This window comes from Phyllobates terribilis, unplaced genomic scaffold (genome assembly GCF_046119375.1).
Source record: "Phyllobates terribilis strain yellow unplaced genomic scaffold, ASM4611937v1 Scaffold_13__5_contigs__length_258822181, whole genome shotgun sequence".
NCBI lineage: Eukaryota > Metazoa > Chordata > Amphibia > Anura > Dendrobatidae > Phyllobates > Phyllobates terribilis.
Genome location: NW_027362773.1, coordinates 129,564,966 through 129,586,279, shown reverse-complemented (window position 1 = coordinate 129,586,279; position 21,314 = coordinate 129,564,966). Strand labels below are relative to the sequence as shown.

The 21,314-nt window shown below is 38.9% G+C and overlaps 1 protein-coding gene across 1 annotated transcript in view; it reads right to left on the bottom strand.

The window, feature by feature from the left end:
- Positions 1-366: 366 nt before the first annotated feature.
- LOC141174602 (malignant fibrous histiocytoma-amplified sequence 1 homolog) overlaps positions 367-21,314 on the bottom strand; it is a 53,623-nt gene continuing 32,675 nt past the window's right edge. Inside the window, exons 6-10 of the mRNA XM_073659544.1 lie at positions 20,750-21,240; positions 6,885-7,042; positions 6,298-6,466; positions 1,997-2,067; positions 367-524 (exon numbers count right to left, since the gene is read on the bottom strand). Of these exons, the coding sequence (XP_073515645.1) occupies positions 439-524; positions 1,997-2,067; positions 6,298-6,466; positions 6,885-7,042; positions 20,750-21,240 (975 nt within the window). The 3' untranslated portion in view covers positions 367-438. The remainder of the gene's footprint in view (positions 525-1,996; positions 2,068-6,297; positions 6,467-6,884; positions 7,043-20,749; positions 21,241-21,314) is intronic.

The following is a 21,314-nucleotide window of genomic DNA, read 5'->3' as shown; positions in this document are numbered from 1 at the left end:
GATGGGCAATGTGCATGTGTGGCCACCTCTTTTTTATGTGACTGCATTAAGTCATCGGGTCGATTCTGTGTCCTAGTCGTAGGATAGGGGCTCCCCACCATATTTGTTTCGATAAGTTCCTCCACAAACCTTAATTCAGTCCTGATTATATTAGCCATTGTCCAACTTTCTTATGAATCGTTCTGTTCACGTGGCTGTGATTAAGAGTGGTTATGATTTATATGCACAGCTGTCTTGTAAGGAAAAGAAAAAAGAAGCACAAGTATAATATAAGCTATTTTTTTTATTTTGGAGGAGTACAGATAAGACGTTAATTCCATAAAGTCAAGAGAATTTTAACAAAAAACTTTATAAAATATCAGTGAACCTTGGAATTGCTTGAACATATTTCCAAACTTTCTTGTAGATATCTCACGGCATGAAACTTTTTTCTCCATTTTACTGGTGTGATACAATAGACGCGACACCGTAGTTAGTGACATGAATCGTTGGTGGCAGAAAAGGATCTTTGATGTGGCCTTTTGCTGTGTGTAGTAAAAAATATTAAAGGAAAGTTAGTATTTAAAGTCTTAAAGGGTAGATCAACAATAGAGTAACTAGACCAGTTATTCGGGATTTGGCATTTCACATAAAGAGTTAAAAAGAAAACAATAAAACCTATTTTTCATCCAGCAAGATTCTGAGTAAATTCTGGAAACACACAGGCTTGTGGAAATTTTTTTAAAAAATTGATCAGTCATGGCACATCTGTGATTGGGCAGACTTATAGGAAGAATCATGAGCGGAGATTTTTTTTTTTCAGCAGCCTAATCCTAAACATAAGATAAATCAGCCCAAATCCCTGTCTCTTTCCCAAAATTGGTCAGAACTAAATCATAGAAGGAGAAAACATCTTGGTAAATGTTGCACATTGTCCTTTCCCTTAGAGCAAGTTCACACAACCATATTTTTGGTCTGATTACTGTCCGTGAAAAAACTGACCAACTCAGACCAATATTATTCAATGGGGCAGTGCAAATTAGCTATTCTTTTCACAGACTGAAGTTTGTGTGAAATAAATCGCAACATGCACTAGTTTCTTCCACAAGTCGGATGAGATCGGAGCTTCCAGTCCCCTAAGGGGGCTATCAATAACAGTGAGAAGTAAAAAAAAAACTTTTAAAAAATATGAAAAATATATAAAAAACTAAAAGTTCAAATAACCCCACCATTTCCCCCATTGAAAATAAAGATATAAAAAAAATACACGTATCTGGTATTGCCACAAGTCAGATCTGTCAAAATATAAAAATAATTAACCCGATCAGTAAACACCGTAAACAAAAAAAAATTCAAGAACGCCAAAATTATCTTTTTTTTGGTTGCCACAATTCCACAAAAAAAGCTGTAACAAGTGATCAAAAGTCACATCTATCCCAAAATGGTACTAATAAAAACATCATCTGGCCCGCAAAAAAATAAGGCATCACAAAGCTCCATCGACTGAAATATAAAAATGTTACGGGACTCGGAGAATGGCGACACAACCCAAAAAAATGAATAAAATAATTTAAAAAACGGACATATTGGGTATCGCCGTAATCGCATTGTTGAGGAGACTCATGTTGAAAAGTAATTTTAACCACAAAATGTACAGCGTAAAAACTAATTCCCAAAAAACAAGGTCACAATTTCACAATTTGGAATTTGTTTTCCCATTTTCCAGTACGCTATGTGATAAAATGAATGGTGTCATTAAAAAATAAAACTTGTCCCGCAAAAAAAAACAAGCCCTCATACGGCTATGTGGACAGAAAAATAAAAGTTATGGCCCTGGAAAGAAGGGGAGGAAAAAACGGAGACGCAAAAACGGAAATTGGCCCCATTGTGAAGGGGTGAAAGAATTCCCTTACTGCTGGTCCAAGGTGTATTCCCAACTTGGAAACTGCACCGGAACATCAATATAGCAATCTAAGGTATTCATAGTAACTATTACATATTCAGCAATATAAATTACCTTTTGGTAAGAGAAGTTCCATATTGACTGTATTACAACAGGTCTCACAAGTTTTAAAATCTTCTTTTATCCTTATACAGAGATGAAAAAAAAAATAACACTACTAAAAGTTTTAATGAAGAACACACAAGCGTCTCCCTTTGGCTTTTATCAACTTTGCTGTAATTATCACCTGTAATTTTCTTTGTGGCTGGAAATGACCTGGAAATTATGCATTATCTGCCATTCATCTGTTGTCTATCGTCAACTGTTCAATGTCTTTCTTTTTGAAAATCAATAAAATGAATGTAAAAATAAAAAAAATAAAATAACCCACAGGCACTTTGATTAATCGGTGCCATAGTGTTTAGCAAAGTGATTACACCACAATTCTGGTGTAAATTGCTTTAAAAAGTCTCAACATTTTGTGCAATGTGAGGTTGCGACTTTTGGTGTTTTCACATCAGTTTCGCCAAAATGGGTAGAGTTGGGATGGGATATAATTAGCAGAGGGTAAAACAATGTCTCTTTATTATAACCTTATTTAAAACAGCTTAGTTCTGTTTTTTCTCTTTTATGGTCCTTAACGTTGGATGTCTACCTACCATGTCCAGGCACTGACCTCTTTCCCGTGGCATATGATCATTGGAATAGGCCCATATGGGCAGGTATGATCATATATATACGCATTAGCATTTTCCTATAAGGTTGTTTTTCCTAATGTGGTCTATTTATATGGTTGGAGTTGTTTCCATGGCTAGCGCCCGGAGATATAGTTGCTTTTGACCTGAGCAGGTACGCGTGCGCACGAGAGGACTATGGGATCCGTGCTCGCACGTGCGCAGAACCATGCGTTCTACGGTGCGGTACAAGGGCCGGATGCTATTACACATCCGGCATGACAACCCGGAAGCATGCCGCACGCCGGCGGTCAGTGTGCGGCACCTATAAAAGACACAGGCATAATGTTTATCAGCATATGTACCTCTGTGATGGCGTAGAATTTTGGGCTATGAATGGGCTATGCACTCCCCTGAAGATAAAAGGAGAAACGCATCGGGAGCCCGCCTATGAAGCTGGAGCACTGCTAATAATATAGGGAAGATAAGTAGAAATATCTTTCCACTAAGCTATGGGTGTCTCCTGCTTATTTTCGCAATTCTAGTAGTTATGTGGATGTACAGCATATTATAAGACGTGGCTGTACCCACTAACATAGATACTGTTGTGACTCAGTGACCAGGTGGCCTTCAATGTGCACTGGTTTGTTCTCGGTACAATTGGAGATGATTATTCTGGATGGTCCTAGTGGTATATGATATTGCCTAACCACTATCCATCATCACACTGATAATCGTTTGGTTTATGACCGGTGGAAGTATATAGTGCGTCGGTCTGTGTGTACTGTGTCTTTCTTTTTATGGTGGTTTACATGTCACATAACTTCTACATTGTGAATGTCTCCTATGACCACCTTTGAGGCACATTTTGGTTTGGAGGGCCTCCTATTGTTGGGGGTTCCACTATATGTAAAAAATACCACTCATGCTAGTTAGGTCAGTCCCATTAAGGCTGACTTAGCATTGGTATCATTCCATTTAATACACTGTGTGTCTTTTATGTGCTTTGTGTACAGTATTGTCCAGCACTAAGCTGTTTTAAATAAGGTTAGAATAAAGAGACATTGTTTTACCCTCTGCTAATTATATTCTATTATTGTGTACCACCCTTTTGCTATACACTGTGTGAAGAATTATTAGGCAAATGAGTATTTTGATCACATGATACTTTTTATACATGTTGTCCTACTCCAAGCTGTATAGGCTTGAGAGCCAACTACCAATTAAGTAAATCTGGTGATGTGCATCTCTGTAATGAGGAGGGGTGTTGACTAATGACATCAACACCCTATATAAGGTGTGCTTAATTATTAGGCAACTTCCTTTCCTTTGGCAAAATGGGTCAGAAGAGAGATTTGACGGGCTCTGAAAAGTCCAAAATTGTGAGATGTCTTGCAGAGGGAAGCAGCAGTCTTGAAATTTCCAAACTTTTGAAGCGTGATCACCGAACAATCAAGCGTTTCATGGCAAATAGCCAACAGGGTCGCAAGAAGCGTGTTGGCCAAAAAAGGCGCAAAATAACTGCCCATGAATTGAGGAAAATCAACCGTGAAGCTGCCAAGATGCCATTCGCCACCAGTTTTGCCATATTTCAGAGCTGCAACGTTACTGGAGTATCAAAAAGCACAAGGTGTGCGATACTCAGGGACATGGTCAAGGTAAGGAAGGCTGAAAAACGACCACCTATGAAAAAGAAACATAAGATAAAACATCAAGAAGGGGCCAAGAAATATCTTAAGACTGATCTTTCAAAGGTTTTATGGACTGATGAAATGAGAGTGACTCTTGATGGGCCAGATGGATGGGCCAGAGTCTGGATCTGTAAAGGGCAGAGAACTCCACTCCGACTCAGACGCCAGCAAGGTGGAGGTGGGGTACTGGTATGCGCTGGTATCATCAAAGGTGAACTTGTGGGACCTTTTCGGGTTGAGGATGGAGTGAAGCTCAACTCCCAGACCTACTGCCAGTTTCTGGAAGACAACTTCTTCAAGCAGTGGTACAGGAAGAAGTCGGTATCGTTCAAGAAAAACATGATTTTCATGCAGGACAATGCTCCATCACATGCATCCAACTACTCCACAGCGTGGCTGGCCAGTAAAGGTCTAAAAGAAGAAAAAATAATGACATGGCCCCCTTGTTCACCTGATCTGAACCCCATAGAGAACCTGTGGTCCATCATAAAATGTGAGATTTACAGGGAGGGAAAACAGTACACCTCTCGGAACAGTGTCTGGGAGGCTGTGGTGGCTGCTGCACGCAATGTTGATCGAAAAGAGATCAAGCAACTGACAGAATCTATGGATGGAAGGCTGCTGAGTGTCATCATAAAGAAAGGTGGCTATATTCATCACTAATTTTTTTGGTTTTTGTTTTTGCATGTCAGAAATGTTTATTTCTAAATTTTGTGCACTGATATTGGTTTACCTGGTAAAAATAACCAAGTGAGATGGGATTATATTTGGTTTCTATTAAATTGCCTAATAATTCTGCACAGTAATAGTTACCTGCACAAACAGATATCCTCCTAAGATAGCCAAATCTAAAAAAAAAAACACTCCAACTTCCAAAAATATTAAGCTTGGATATTTATGATTCTTTTGGGTTGATTGAGAACATAGTTGTTGATCAATAATAAAAATAATCCTCTAAAATACCACTTGCCTAATAATTCTGCACACAGTGTATATATATAGAGTTGGGACAGAGGTGCTATGCCTAATTCATGACTAGCTGTTGCGTACCTTACTCCAGAAATCTTACTCCAGTCTCTGACTGGAGTAAAATTTGCGGGGTGGCGCACGCCACTCGTCCTGTTTCAATAAGATGAGTCTGTGTAATGGTCAGATATGCCAAGTTCCATAGAGCCAGAGACACTTTTTCTAGGCTCTCTTTGCTCTATCATTTACACTCATCAACACTGAAATTGCAACACCAAGAAGGAAAAGAAGTTAAATTATGGAAATCACAGGATGGACAGATATGTTACTGATATGCAAATGATGAAAAAATGGAAACATTTTCAAAACATCTTGATTTATGCAGAAATCCAGGCATTTACAGCCTTTGCTGCTATCAATGAGGTTATTAATGGTCCTCTGACAAATGTTCTGCCTCGCTGAATGCACTTGGGCAAATCATCAAGATCCGCTGCTGGCAGCTGCCTTTGCAATTGCCAACCAATGACATTCCAGAAGTGCTGGATGGGAGACAAGTCCGGAGATGTTGCAAGCCATAGTAGCAAGTTAAGGCCACGCAGGCTGCTCATGGTGGCACGAGCAACATGTGGCCTGACGTTGTCGTGTTGAAAAACAGCTATTGGGACAAACGGGACCGTTTCTCCAATTCCACACCTTTTCCTTCTTGATGTTGCAATTTCAACATTGAAGAGCAAAGATGAGAGTCTTAAATGTGGGAATATTCTGTTATTATACTTTGAATTCCAAAACCAGGCATTTGATGTGAGTATTCTAAACTGGAGAACCCTTTTTAAGATGCTTTGTGATCAACCTATTGTCAAGGAATTCTTCCTGATTACTTTTTGTTTAGCTTACTGCCAAGGAACCCTTCTAATAAATAGGGATTTTCCAAAGCAGAGAATTACTATATCAATGAGGGTGGCCAAGAAATGCAAAATAATCCCGATTGTTCTAAGTTCTGAAGATCAGTTTCAAACAGATGAAATGTTACTATATGACTACATACATATCGTAGATAGAGCCTGTTGTTTCCATGTCTGGCCATTCAAACTCATCTGGACATCCGATTGTCCTACATGGTGATCGAATATAGTAGAAGAGTCCAGGCCACTCCTTGCAAAGCTTCTCCGCAATGGACAGAATGCTTAGCAGGAAATCCCAAAGAGACCGGAAATCTGAATATTTACAAATATTTTTTTTCACATTAGAAATAGTAAAAGTCAGTTTATCTGGCATTCCCATTCATTTGTCAAAAATTACTATAAATGTACCCTGGGTGAAGAAACCACCCTTTTACCTTCACCCTTAATTTTGGGAGAAGAAACTGAAATGACACCTCTGGACAGTTGGTGATTAATGGGGTTGAGTACTTTTGTCAATCTCTTTTTTGGTTGAAAGACAAGAAGTCCACCTTGGGTTACAATGTAAATTTAAGAATATATTTCATAAGAGCGAGACAGTCCAAAAAGTTAAAACAGTTTTGAATGACATTAAGTGATACCTGGTGTAAGTGTCAATTCAGTTGCACAGATAATAGAGGGGGGAGGTGAAAATGTGAAGATTTATGGTTTAGTAAGAAAAGTTCAGACTTACCATTGGGTCCTTTTGGTTTTCGGCTCCGAATCTCAAGATAACTGTCTGCTCTCTGGTTAAACTGTTTCACCAACAGGGGTTTCCCATTGTTTGCTAAAAGAAATTTGTCTTTTTCTACCCAATGTGTGGAATAAAATGAGCAAGATTTTACCATAAGTCTGTAATATAAGGAGAATGTATTAGAAAATTATTAGGTTCAATTAAAGAATATAAATACAACAGAAGTAGGGAATAGACAGACCCCAGTCCAGAGCCTCTCACTTAGCCAAATCAGATCTCATACTTTGCACTGATGAGAGGTAACACAACGAAACACCATGTCTGCAAATTGGAATTCTGGTTTGGCTTTTATCCAAAGTCATATTGCAAGGCTCGTTAAAGAGTCAATATTGACTTTTAGGATCGCTGCTTCCAATAGGTGGCACTATAGTTCTACTCCTATTCCTCTCTGAAGAGACAATTTGTATATTTAATTTACAAGAAGAGCAAGCATGGCTTAGAAGTCTCCCTCACTCTGACATGCCAGGCTTGGCTTGTCAATCTCCAAAGGAGAAACGTTACCCAGAAGATCAACACAAAACCTTTGTGTTATGCCTTGATTTTGTGAAAACTTTGGTAAAAATACTGTATTGGTCTGCAAAAACCATGATTTGTCCATGGGATCACTGTAGCTAAAAGTGACTACTGAATGATTAAAGTGGGCTATGGGGGCATCCCCATTTGATTGGTTCACCAGGTTTCCATGTGACATGAACAGGGTTTGGGAAACCGTTGTATAGCCAGCACTGGCAATAAACCTGCTCTTAGGGCACATAAAGTCGCCTATGATATAATGACACAGAACAATTTGTTTAAAATAAACAAGTAAAACGCTAATCCCTTAAAAGGAACCTGTCATATGCCCAAATGATATTAAACTGCAGATATAGGGTTAATCTGCATGTTAATGGCCTTATGAAGTTGTCCAGCCATCGCACTGAAAGTACAGCCACCGGGAGAAAATTAACTTTATTACTCCCAGGAGCCGCCGGCTTTCAGTCGTAGAGATGTTCTTAGTGTTGCTACTGTCACCGTCCAGTACATAGTGAGTGGCAGCTGTAAGCACTTTGACAGCTCATTCTGCATTGATGCACTGCAGAGCAAACTGTCAATCAAAATGTAGGCTCACTGTGTGCTGAACGATGACTGAAGCTTCTCTGACACACCTCTATGACTGAAAGCCAGAAGGAATTAATAATGCAATAACTTTTATTTCTTTAGTGTATTCGGCAGCGTGCTACAAATCAATAAATTTTTGTGACGCTAATTATTATTATTATTATTATAGCGCCATTTATTCCATGGCACTTTACATGTGAAAAAGGGGTATACATACAAGAACAATTACAATAATCTTGAACACAATGTGACAGCGACTGGTACAGGAGGAGCGAGGTCCCTGCCCGCGAGGGCTCACAATCTACAACGGATGGGTAAGGACACAGTAGGTGAGGGTAGAGCTGGTCGTGCAGTGGTGTGGTGGATCAGTGGTTACTGCAGGTTGTAGGCTTGTCGGAAGAGGTGGGTCCTCAGGCTCCTTTTGAAGGTTTCCACGGTAGGCGAGAGTCTGACGTGTTGGGGTAAAGAGTTCCAGAGTAGGGGGGAAGCACGGGAGATATCTTGTATGTGATTGTGGGAGGAGGAGATAAGAGGGGAGTAGAGAAGGAGATCTTGTGAGGATCGGAGGTTGCGTGCGGGTATGTAACGGGAGACTAGGTCAGAGATATATTGAGGAGATAGCTTGTGAATGGCTTTGTATGCCATGGTTAGGGTTTTGAACTGGAGTCTCTGAGCAATGGGGAGCCAGTGAAGAGATTGACAGAGATGAGAGGCCAGGGAATAGCGGGGGGACAGATGGATTAGTCGGGCAGCAGAGTTTAGGATGGATTGGAGGGGAGCAAGAGTGTTGGAAGGGAGGCCACAGAGCAGGAGGTTGCAGTAGTCAAGGCGGGAGATGATGAGGGCGTGCACTAGTGTTTTTGCAGATTCATGGTTGAGGAATGTGCGGATCCGGGAGATATTTTTGAGTTGGAGTTGGCAGGAAGTGAAAGGGCTTGGATATGTGGTTTGAAGGAGAGTTCAGAGTCCAGGGTTACCCCAAGGCAGCGAGCTTGATGGACTGGGGATAGTGGACAGCCATTGACGTTGATAGATAGGTCAGTTGGGGGGGGTGAATGAGATGGCGGAAAGATGATGAATTCTGTCCATGTTAAGTTTTAGAAATCTAGCAGAGAAGAAGGATGAGATAGCAGACAGGCATTGTGGGATTTTGGTTAGTAAGGAGGTGATATCGGGTCCAGAGAGGTAGATCTGTGTGTCATCAGCATAGAGGTGATAATGAAAGCCATGAGACTCTATGAGCTGTCCCAGGCCGAAGGTGTAGATGGAGAAGAGCAGGGGTCCTAGAAATGAACCTTGGGGGACACCGACAGATAGAGGGCGAGATGAGGAGGTGGTGTGTGAGTGGGAGACACTGAATGTCCTGTCTGTTAGGTATGAGGAGATCCAGGATAGGGCCAAGTCTGTGATGCCGAGAGATGAGAGAGTTTGTAGTAAGAGGGAATGGCCCACTGTGTCGAAGGCAGATGGCAGGTCTAGGAGGAGGAGGACAGAGTAGTGTCGCTTAGATTTGGCAGTTAGTAGGTCGTTGGTGACTTTAGTCAGTGCAGTTTCAGTAGAATGGTGCAGTCGGAAACCAGATTGTAAGCGGTAGAAGAGGAAGCAGGAGGAGAGGTGGGAGGACAGCTCAGAATGGACGTGTTGTTCCAGTAGTTTTGAGGCATAGGGGAGAAGTGATATGGGACGATAGCTAGTCAGAGAGGATGGGTCAAGGGAGGGCTTTTTGAGGATGGGTGTGATTGAGGCATGTTTGAAGCATGAGGGGAAGACACCAGTTGTTAATGACAGGTTGAAGAGGTGGGCTAGGGCTGGGATGAAGATAATGGTAAGGTTTGGGATGAGGTGTGACGGGATTGGGTCAAGTTTACCGGTGGTGAGGTGTGATTTGGAGAGTAAAGAGGAAAGTTGATCTTCCGTAATGGTGGAGAAGGTGGTTTTGGAGGAGGAGGGTTGAGTAGGTGTGGGGAGGGGCTGTGGGGGCTTTAGGCAAAAGCTTTGACTGATGGTGTCAATCTTCTGCTTGAAGAATGAGGCAAAGTCTTCGGCTGAAATAAGAGGAGAGGGAGGAGGCACTGGGGGACGGAGGAGAGAATTGAAGGTGTTGAAAAGTTGTTTGGGGTTGTGAGACAGGGAAGATATGAGAGATGCGAAGTATGTTTGTTTTGCTGCAGTGAGTGTGGACTTGAAGGTAGTGAGGGACTGTTTGAATGCGATGAAGTGATCATTGGAGTGGGACCTTTTCCATCTACGCTCAGCAACCCTGGAGGCTCGCTGGAGTTCTTTAGTTAGGCTGGTGTGCCAGGGCTGTCTGTTGATTGTGCGAGTTTTGGTATGTGTGAGGGGGGCGACCGAATTGAGAGCTGCAGCTGTTGTGGTGTTGTATAAAGTGGCAGCAACATCTGCATCATGTAAGGAACTAATGTCTGTAAGAGGGAGAAGGGATTCAGAGAGTGAGTGTAGATCACTATACACGGACTTACTGTGAGGCAGGATAGTCAAGAGGTCCAGGGTCAGTGCCAAGAGGGATTGTAATAGACAGAGGGAAAAGACAAAAGCATGGTCAGGTAACAGTCCAAGGTCAGAGAATCAGGAAGGTAGCAGATCAAAACATAGGGGCAAGTCAAACAATGGTCAGAAGGTAATTCCAAAGTCATCAACGGAGATCACGATATAAGTCAGAGCACAGAGCAGACACACACACCACTTAAGCAGAGCTACAATTGGCAAAGGTCTGGCAGTTGTCAGAGTGCTAAATCGCTCTGTAATCACCCAGAATAGATGACACCTGGACCCAGATAGGACGGCTGAGCTGTCAATCACAACACTCACACCTCTGCCTCAGATTGGGCGGCAGAGCTATCACTCATAATCCTGACAGTTTAGCCAGCCCTTGATCCCATAGGGCGACAGATCTGTCATTCACAGAGTCCCCAGGACACAGTGAGTGGTGGAATCATGACAATTTAATTTTCTCTCGGTATCCTTTCTTTCAGTAAAGCGGCCAAACAGCATTGTAATGCTAATAACCTGAAGAATAACCCTGTATTTTCAGGTTAAAAGTGTTTGGGAACATGACAGGTTTCCCTTGCTTAAAAATGTAATAATAATAATAGTAGTAAAAATAATAATGATGTAATTTTAAAAAGTATGCAAATAAATTGCTAAAAGCACAAATTGGTATGAAATGAACTTTCATGCACGTACATTGACTAAAAATTGAAAACACTTATGTATCTGCATGACCATAATAATCACAGTCAAATTAGCGTGAAACATGACCAGTATAAAAAAAATGGAATAAAAGCCAATGATTAAATCACTTTCTTTTTTATATCTGCACCAAAAAAAAAAAACAGCATGAATAACGGGTATAAAAAAAGGAGCACAAAAAGCCATACAACCACATAAATATACTGTAAAAACATTATGGCTGCTGAAATGCAAAGAGGAAAAAAAAGTATAATATAGTTAGGCACTAAAGGGGTTGTCCAGTACTTATCTTCTCATCTGAATTCTCCTCACTTTCCGTGTGATGTCTCATACACAGAACTCTGCGTCTTCTGCTTTGAGCCGTGTACAGGACATAACCACCGATGACCATTTGCACTTTCAGTCTGCTCCCTTATATGAACGATCGGAGTCATTTCCAGTCTGAGAGCCACATACTTTCAATGAACTGGCTCTGATTGGGAGTAAAATTATTCTGTCCGGCCGCAGATATAAGAGAAAAAAAACTGTTCCCCCACCCAACAGCTAAAGTTAAAATCTTAGCCGTTGGCTAACTACAGATGAGCAGGGTTTCAAGACCAGATTGTGTGTTTTTACCCTAAATGTTGTGTTCATTTGCACATGAAATGTGATTTATTAGAGATTCATTTGGAAGTCAAGAGAGCTGGCTCTCCTTGGTAAGCTGAGTAAAGTGATCCCGTTCATATAAAAAAAACTGGAGTGCCTATTGCTACTCCCTACGCGCGTGCACAGTTCTGAATCTCGATGGCCCTTGCGCAATGTGAAAACTTCACTGCCAGCTGTATTATACAGGCCAGCACTGGTGGAAGAAGTAGGAGAGCTTACAATCAATAAAGCAGATTGTGGGGTGGAGAGAGCACTAGCTAAGAAGCCAGCACAATGGATTGGAAATGTAGTGCGAGCATCTGGAAACTGGGAGCACAACCTGTCAAATGGGTGTGTGGAGGTGACAGCATGGAGAGCTGTAATCAGTAAGGGAACAAAAAAAAACTTGTGAGGGATAATAGGGCTAACATACTGAATTTTTTTTATATGGAGGTTGGAAAACCCGTTTCCAATGTAAATAATTAGCCAAGAGTTCCTCCTTTCAGAGCTCCAGAGACCTTGTGGTGCGTTCATTTGACTGAAGAGCTCCAACAGCAAACTTAGCATTGTGCTCCGTCTCTTAGGCATCTTCCTAAGAGATTCCTGCAGGAATCGTAGGATTCCTAGGCTTCATAGAATGACTCTGCTTGGTTCTAGACCAGTAACTGGATTCTTAGGCTTCATAGAATGACTCTGCTTGGTTCTAAACTAGTAATTTGATTCCTAGGCTTCATAGAATGACTCTGCTTGGTTCTAGACTAGTAATTTAATTCCTAGTCTTCATAGAATGACTCTGCTTAGTTCTAGATTAGTAATTTGATTCTAGGCTTCATAGAATGACTATGATTGTTTCTAGACTAGTAATTTCATTCCTAGACTTCATAGAATGACTCTGCTTGGTTCTAGACTAGTAATTTGATTCCTAGGTTTCATAAAACGACTTTGCTTGGTTCTAGACTAGTAATTTCATTCCTAGGCTTCATGGAATGACTCTGCTTGGTTCTAGACTAGTAATTTAATTCCTAAGCTTCATAGAATAACTCTACTTGGTTCTAGACTAGTAATTTGATTTCTAGGTTTCATAGAATGACTATGCTTGGTTCTATACTAGTAATTTGATTCCTAGGTTTAATAGAATCACTCTGCTTGGTTCTAGACTAGTACTTTGATTCCTAGGCTTCATAGAATGACTCTGCTTGGTTCTAGACTAGTAATTTAATTCACAGGCTTCATAGAATGACTCTGCTTGGCTCTAGACTAGTAATTTCATTCCTAAACTTCATAAAATAACTCTGCTTAGTTCTAGACAAGTAATTTGATTCCTAGGGTTCATAGAATGACTATGCTTGGTTCTAGACTAGTAATTTGATTCTTAGGCTTCATAGAATGACTCTGCTTGGTTCTAGACTAGTAATTTAATTCACAGGCTTCATAGAATAACTCTGCTTGGTTCTAGACTAGTAATTTAATTCACAGGCTTCATAGAATAACTCTGCTTGGTTCTAGACTAGTAATTTAATTCACAGGCTTCATAGAATGACCCTGCTTGGTTCTAGACTAGTAATTTGATTCACAGGCTTCATAGAATAACTCTGCTCGGTTCTAGACTAGTAATTTAATTCACAGGCTTCATAGAATGATTCTGCTTGGTTCTAGACTAGTAATTTAATTCACAGGCTTCATAGAATAACTCTGCTTGGTTCTAGACTAGTAATTTAATTCACAGGCTTCATGGAATAACTCTGCTTGGTCCTAGACTAGTAATTTAATTCACAGGCTTCATAGAATGACCCTGCTTGGTTCTAGACTAGCAATTTGATTCACAGGCTTCATAGAATAACTCTGCTTGGTTCTAGACTAGTAATTTAATTCACAGGCTTCATAGAATAACTCTGCTTGGTTCTAGACTAGTAATTTAATTCACAGGCTTCATAGAATGACCCTGCTTGGTTCTAGACTAGTAATTTGATTCAAAGGCTTCATAGAATAACTCTGCTTGGTTCTAGACTAGTAATTTAATTCACAGGCTTCATAGAATGACTCTGCTTGGTTCTAGACTAGTAATTTAATTCACAGGCTTCATAGAATAACTGTGCTTGGTTCTAGACTAGTAATTTGCTTCATAGAATAACTCTGCTTGGTTCTAGACTAGTAATTTGATTCCTAGGTTTCATAGAATGACTCTGCTTGGTTCTAGACTAGTAATTTAATTCACAGGCTTCATAGAATAACTCTGCTTGGTTCTAGACTAGTAATTTAATTCACAGGCTTCATAGAATGACTCTGCTTGGTTCTAGACTAGTAATTTAATTCACAGGCTTCATAGAATAACTCTGCTTGGTTCTAGACTAGTAATTTGATTCCTAGGTTTCATAGAATGACTCTGCTTGGTTCTAGACTAGTAATTTGATTCCTAGGCTTCATAGAATGACTCTGCTTGGTTCTAGACTAGTAATTTAATTCACAGGCTTCATAGAATGACTCTGCTTGGCTCTAGACTAGTAATTTCATTCCTAAACTTCATAGAATAACTCTGCTTGGTTCTAGACAAGTAATTTGATTCCTAGGTTTCATAGAATGACTATGCTTGGTTCTAGACTAGTAATTTGATTCTTAGGCTTCATAGAATGACTCTGCTTGGTTCTAGACTAGTAATTTAATTCACAGGCTTCATAGAATAACTCTGCTTGGTTCTAGACTAGTAATTTAATTCACAGACTTCATAGAATAACTCTGCTTGGTTCTAGACTAGTAATTTAATTCACAGGCTTCATAGAATGACCCTGCTTGGTTCTAGACTAGTAATTTAATTCACAGGTTTCATAGAATGACTATGCTTGGTTCTAGACTAGTAATTTGATTCTTAGGCTTCATAGAATGACTCTGCTTGGTTCTAGACTAGTAATTTAATTCACAGGCTTCATAGAATAACTCTGCTTGGTTCTAGACTAGTAATTTAATTCACAGACTTCATAGAATAACTCTGTTTGGTTCTAGACTAGTAATTTAATTCACAGGCTTCATAGAATAACTCTGCTTGGTTCTAGACTAGTAATTTAATTCACAGGCTTCATAGAATGACCCTGCTTGGTTCTAGACTAGTAATTTGATTCCTAGGCTTCATAGAATGACTCTGCTTGGTTCTAGACTAGTAATTTAATTCACAGGCTTCATAGAATAACTCTGCTTGGTTCTAGACTAGTAATTTAATTCACAGACTTCATAGAATAACTCTGTTTGGTTCTAGACTAGTAATTTAATTCACAGGCTTCATAGAATAACTCTGCTTGGTTCTAGACTAGTAATTTGATTCCTAGGTTTCATAGAATGACTCTGCTTGGTTCTAGACTAGTAATTTGATTCCTAGGCTTCATAGAATGACTCTGCTTGGTTCTAGACTAGTAATTTAATTCACAGGCTTCATAGAATGACTCTGCTTGGCTCTAGACTAGTAATTTCATTCCTAAACTTCATAGAATAACTCTGCTTGGTTTTAGACAAGTAATTTGATTCCTAGGTTTCATAGAATGACTATGCTTGGTTCTAGACTAGTAATTTGATTCTTAGGCTTCATAGAATGACTCTGCTTGGTTCTAGACTAGTAATTTAATTCACAGGCTTCATAGAATAACTCTGCTTGGTTCTAGACTAGTAATTTAATTCACAGACTTCATAGAATAACTCTGCTTGGTTCTAGACAAGTAATTTAATTCACAGGCTTCATAGAATGACCCTGCTTGGTTCTAGACTAGTAATTTAATTCACAGGTTTCATAGAATGACTATGCTTGGTTCTAGACTAGTAATTTGATTCTTAGGCTTCATAGAATGTCTCTGCTTGGTTCTAGACTAGTAATTTAATTCACAGGATTCATAGAATAACTCTGCTTGGTTCTAGACTAGTAATTTAATTCACAGACTTCATAGAATAACTCTGTTTGGTTCTAGACTAGTAATTTAATTCACAGGCTTCATAGAATAACTCTGCTTGGTTCTAGACTAGTAATTTAATTCACAGGCTTCATAGAATGACCCTCCTTGGTTCTAGACTAGTAATTTGATTCACAGGCTTCATAGAATAACTCTGCTTGGTTCTAGACTAGTAATTTAATTCACAGGCTTCATAGAATAACTCTGCTTGGTTCTATACTCGTAATTTGATTCCTAGGTTTCATAGAATGACTCTGCTTGGTTCTAGACTAGTAATTTGATTCCTAGGCTTCATAGAATGACTCTGCTTGGTTCTAGACTAGTAATTTAATTCACAGGCTTCATAGAATAACTCTGCTTGGTTCTAGACTAGTAATTTGCTTCATAGAATAACTCTGCTTGGTTCTAGACTAGTAATTTGATTCCTAGGTTTCATAGAATGACTCTGCTTGGTTCTAGACTAGTAATTTGATTCACAGGCTTCATAGAATAACTCTGCTTGGTTCTAGACTAGTAATTTAATTCACAGGCTTCATAGAATAACTCTGCTTGGTTCTATACTCGTAATTTGATTCCTAGGTTTCATAGAATGACTCTGCTTGGTTCTAGACTAGTAATTTGATTCCTAGGCTTCATGGAATGACTCTGCTTGGTTCTAGACTAGTAATTTAATTCACAGGCTTCATAGAATAACTCTGCTTGGTTCTAGACTAGTAATTTGCTTCATAGAATAACTCTGCTTGGTTCTAGACTAGTAATTTGATTCCTAGGTTTCATAGAATGACTCTGCTTGGTTCTAGACTAGTAATTTAATTCACAGGCTTCATAGAATAACTCTGCTTGGTTCTAGACTAGTAATTTAATTCACAGGCTTCATAGAATGACCCTGCTTGGTTCTAGACTAGTAATTTGATTCACAGGCTTCATAGAATAACTCTGCTTGGTTCTAGACTAGTAATTTAATTCACAGGCTTCATAGAATAACTCTGCTTGGTTCTATACTCGTAATTTGATTCCTAGGTTTCATAGAATGACTCTGCTTGGTTCTAGACTAGTAATTTGATTCCTAGGCTTCATAGAATGACTCTGCTTGGTTCTAGACTAGTAATTTAATTCACAGGCTTCATAGAATAACTCTGCTTGGTTCTAGACTAGTAATTTAATTCACAGGCTTCATAGAATGACCCTGCTTGGTTCTAGACTAGTAATTTGATTCACAGGCTTCATAGAATAACTCTGCTTGGTTCTAGACTAGTAATTTAATTCACAGGCTTCATAGAATAACTCTGCTTGGTTCTATACTCGTAATTTGATTCCTAGGTTTCATAGAATGACTCTGCTTGGTTCTAGACTAGTAATTTGATTCCTAGGCTTCATAGAATGACTCTGCTTGGTTCTAGACTAGTAATTTAATTCACAGGCTTCATAGAATAACTCTGCTTGGTTCTAGACTAGTAATTTGCTTCATAGAATAACTCTGCTTGGTTCTAGACTAGTAATTTGATTCCTAGGTTTCATAGAATGACTCTGCTTGGTTCTAGACTAGTAATTTAATTCACAGGCTTCATAGAATAACTCTGCTTGGTTCTAGACTAGTAATTTAATTCACAGGCTTCATAGAATGACTCTGCTTGGTTCTAGACTAGTAATTTAATTCACAGGCTTCATAGAATAACTCTGCTTGGTTCTATACTAGTAATTTGATTCCTAGGTTTCATAGAATGACTCTGCTTGGTTCTAGACTAGTAATTTGATTCCTAGGCTTCATAGAATGACTCTGCTTGGTTCTAGACTAGTAATTTAATTCACAGGCTTCATAGAATGACTCTGCTTGGCTCTAGACTAGTAATTTCATTCCTAAACTTCATAGAATAACTCTGCTTGGTTCTAGACAAGTAATTTGATTCCTAGGTTTTATAGAATGACTATGCTTGGTTCTAGACTAGTAATTTGATTCTTAGGCTTCATAGAATGACTCTGCTTGGTTCTAGACTAGTAATTTAATTCACAGGCTTCATAGAATAACTCTGCTTGGTTCAAGACTAGTAATTTAATTCACAGACTTCATAGAATAACTCTGCTTGGTTCTAGACTAGTAATTTAATTCACAGGCTTCATAGAATGACCCTGCTTGGTTCTAGACTAGTAATTTGATTCACAGGCTTCATAGAATATCTCTGCTTGGTTCTAGACTAGTAATTTAATTCACAAGCTTCATAGAATGACTCTGCTTGGTTCTAGACTAGTAATTTAATTCACAGGCTTCACAGAATAACTCTGCTTGGTTCTAGACTAGTAATTTAATTCACAGGCTTCATGGAATAACTCTGCTTGGTCCTAGACTAGTAATTTAATTCACAGGCTTCATAGAATGACCCTGCTTGGTTCTAGACTAGCAATTTGATTCACAGGCTTCATAGAATAACTCTGCTTGGTTCTAGACTAGTAATTTAATTCACAGGCTTCATAGAATAACTCTGCTTGGTTCTAGACTAGTAATTTAATTCACAGGCTTCATAGAATGACCCTGCTTGGTTCTAGACTAGTAATTCGATTCACAGGCTTCATAGAATAACTCTGCTTGGTTCTAGACTAGTAATTTAATTCACAGGCTTCATAGAATGACTCTGCTTGGTTCTAGACTAGTAATTTAATTCACAGGCTTCATAGAATAACTCTGCTTGGTTCTAGACTAGTAATTTGATTCACAGGCTTCATAGAATAACTCTGCTTGGTTCTAGACTAGTAATTTGATTCCTAGGTTTCATAGAATGACTCTGCTTGGTTCTAGACTAGTAATTTAATTCACAGGCTTCATAGAATAACTCTGCTTGGTTCTATACTAGTAATTTGATTCCTAGGTTTCATAGAATGACTCTGCTTGGTTCTAGACTAGTAATTTGATTCCTAGGCTTCATAGAATGACTCTGCTTGGTTCTAGACTAGTAATTTAATTCACAGGCTTCATAGAATGACTCTGCTTGGCTCTAGACTAGTAATTTCATTCCTAAACTTCATAGAATAACTCTGCTTGGTTCTAGACAAGTAATTTGATTCCTAGGTTTCATAGAATGACTATGTTTGGTTCTAGACTAGTAATTTAATTCACAGGCTTCATAGAATGACTCTGCTTGGTTCTATACTAGTAATTTCATTTCTAAACTTCATAGAATAACTCTGCTTGGTTCAGACAAGTAATTTGATTCCTAGGTTTCATAGAATGACTCTGCTTGGTTCTAGACTAGTAATTTAATTCACAGGCTTCATAGAATGACTCTGCTTGGTTCTATATTAGTAATTTGATTCCTAGGTTTCATAGAATGACTCTGCTTGGTTCTAGACTAGTAATTTGATTCCTAGGCTTCATAGAATGACTCTGCTTGGTTCTAGACTAGTAATTTAATTCACAGGCTTCATAGAATCACTTTGCTTGGCTCTAAACTAGTAATTTCATTCCTAAACTTCATAGAATAACTCTGCTTGGTTCTAGACAAGTAATTTGATTCCTAGGTTTCATAGAATGACTATGCTTGGTTCTAGACTAGTAATTTGATTCTTAGGCTTCATAGAATGACTCTGCTTGGTTCTAGACTAGTAATTTAATTCATAGGCTTCATAGAATAACTCTGTTTGGTTCTAGACTAGTAATTTAATTCACAGACTTCATAGAATAACTCTGCTTGGTTCTAGACTAGTAATTTAATTCACAGGCTTCATAGAATGACCCTGCTTGGTTCTAGACTAGTAATTTGATTCACAGGCTTCATAGAATAACTCTGCTTGGTTATAGACTAGTAATTTAATTCACAGGCTTCATAGAATGACTCTGCTTGGTTCTAGACTAGTAATTTAATTCACAGGCTTCATAGAATAACTCTGCTTGGTTCTAGACTAGTAATTTAATTCACAGGCTTCATGGAATAACTCTGCTTGGTCCTAGACTAGTATTTTAATTCACAAGCTTCATAGAATGACCCTGCTTGGTTCTAAACTAGCAATTTGATTCACAGGCTTCATAGAATAACTCTGCTTGGTCCTAGACTAGTAATTTGATTCACAGGCTTCATAGAATAACTCTGCTTGGTTCTAGACTAGTAATTTAATTCACAGGCTTCATAGAATAACTCTGCTTGGTTCTAGACTAGTAATGTGATTCCTAGGCTTCATAGAATGACTCTGCTTGGTTCTAGACTAGTAATTTGATTCACAGGCTTCATAGAATAACTCTGCTTGGTTCTAGACTAGTAATTTAATTCACAGGCTTCATAGAATAACTCCGCTTGGTTCTAGACTAGTAATTTGATTCCTAGGTTTCATAGAATGACTCTGCTTGGTTCTAGACTAGTAATTTAATTCACAGGCTTCATAGAATGACTCTGCTTGGTTCTATAACTAGTAATTGGATTCCTCAACTTCATAGAATTACCCTGATTGGTTCTAGACTAGTAATTGAGTGCATGGTACTATATACATTTTAAGTGGCTTCCTCATGGTACAAAGTTTTGGTATATCGTTTGGATATGCCTTTACTTTAAAAACACTGTGCCACCCCACCAAACCTGAGATTAAAGAGGATGCAGAACTGGATTAGCGTCGAGTTCTCTTCAGTTTTTCCCATACACAGTGGTGTCTTGGTCTACCAGCCGTGCAAGGAAAATTTGAAAAAGGATGTAACACTAAATCAACTCTGCATCCCCTTAATTCTGAGGATTAATGTGAGTTCCCAGAGTTTGGACCTAGTCTACCATAAAGCAATGGCACATGCTAACAAAAATAAGTCGTTACGTTAAAAGATTAAAGAGCTCCATTAACCAGACTTATAATGGAACAGATTTTAATATAGGAATATGATGTCCCTATTCTCCTTCCTTTTTACCTCCATCTTGTTTTTCAAATGACTAAAATGTCACAACTCTGAGAAATAAATAGTTAACTAAGCCATACCTTTGAAAAAACCCTTCTGGAACTTGAGGAGAAAAGTACAATCTAACATGAATGTCCTCATCGTGGTCTCCTCCCCACCGCTCATTAACTTCCATGAAATTGTTGAGATAGGTGGGAAATAGGTAGCACAAATCTTTCTGTGTGTCTTTTTCACACCATGGATTCCCAGGAAAAAACTCAGCAGCTCTTGGATTTAGTTGCTTTATATTTTTTACAGACATGCATATCTGGAAATGCAAGAGGAGACTTAGTAGCTTTCCATTCTGTGTCCCATATCCGGTCAGATCATGGAATAGATCCTCCGAATCCTGCAGCGATAGGGTTTCTAGCTGATGTTTCACTAAAACCCTAATGGCTTTAAAACGAATCATTGCCTTAGATTGTAGCATTTCTTGCCACTTAAGAAGATCACGCTTGAAAGCTCTTTCAGAAATAAGAACTTCAGCTGGTATTGCCCCAAGTTGGTGGTAGAGATCGTGCCTGACGAGCATCTGTAACATAGCAGATATATTTCAATAAGTAGAGACTTTAGAAAAACTGATGAAAAGAATATTATAACCAAAAC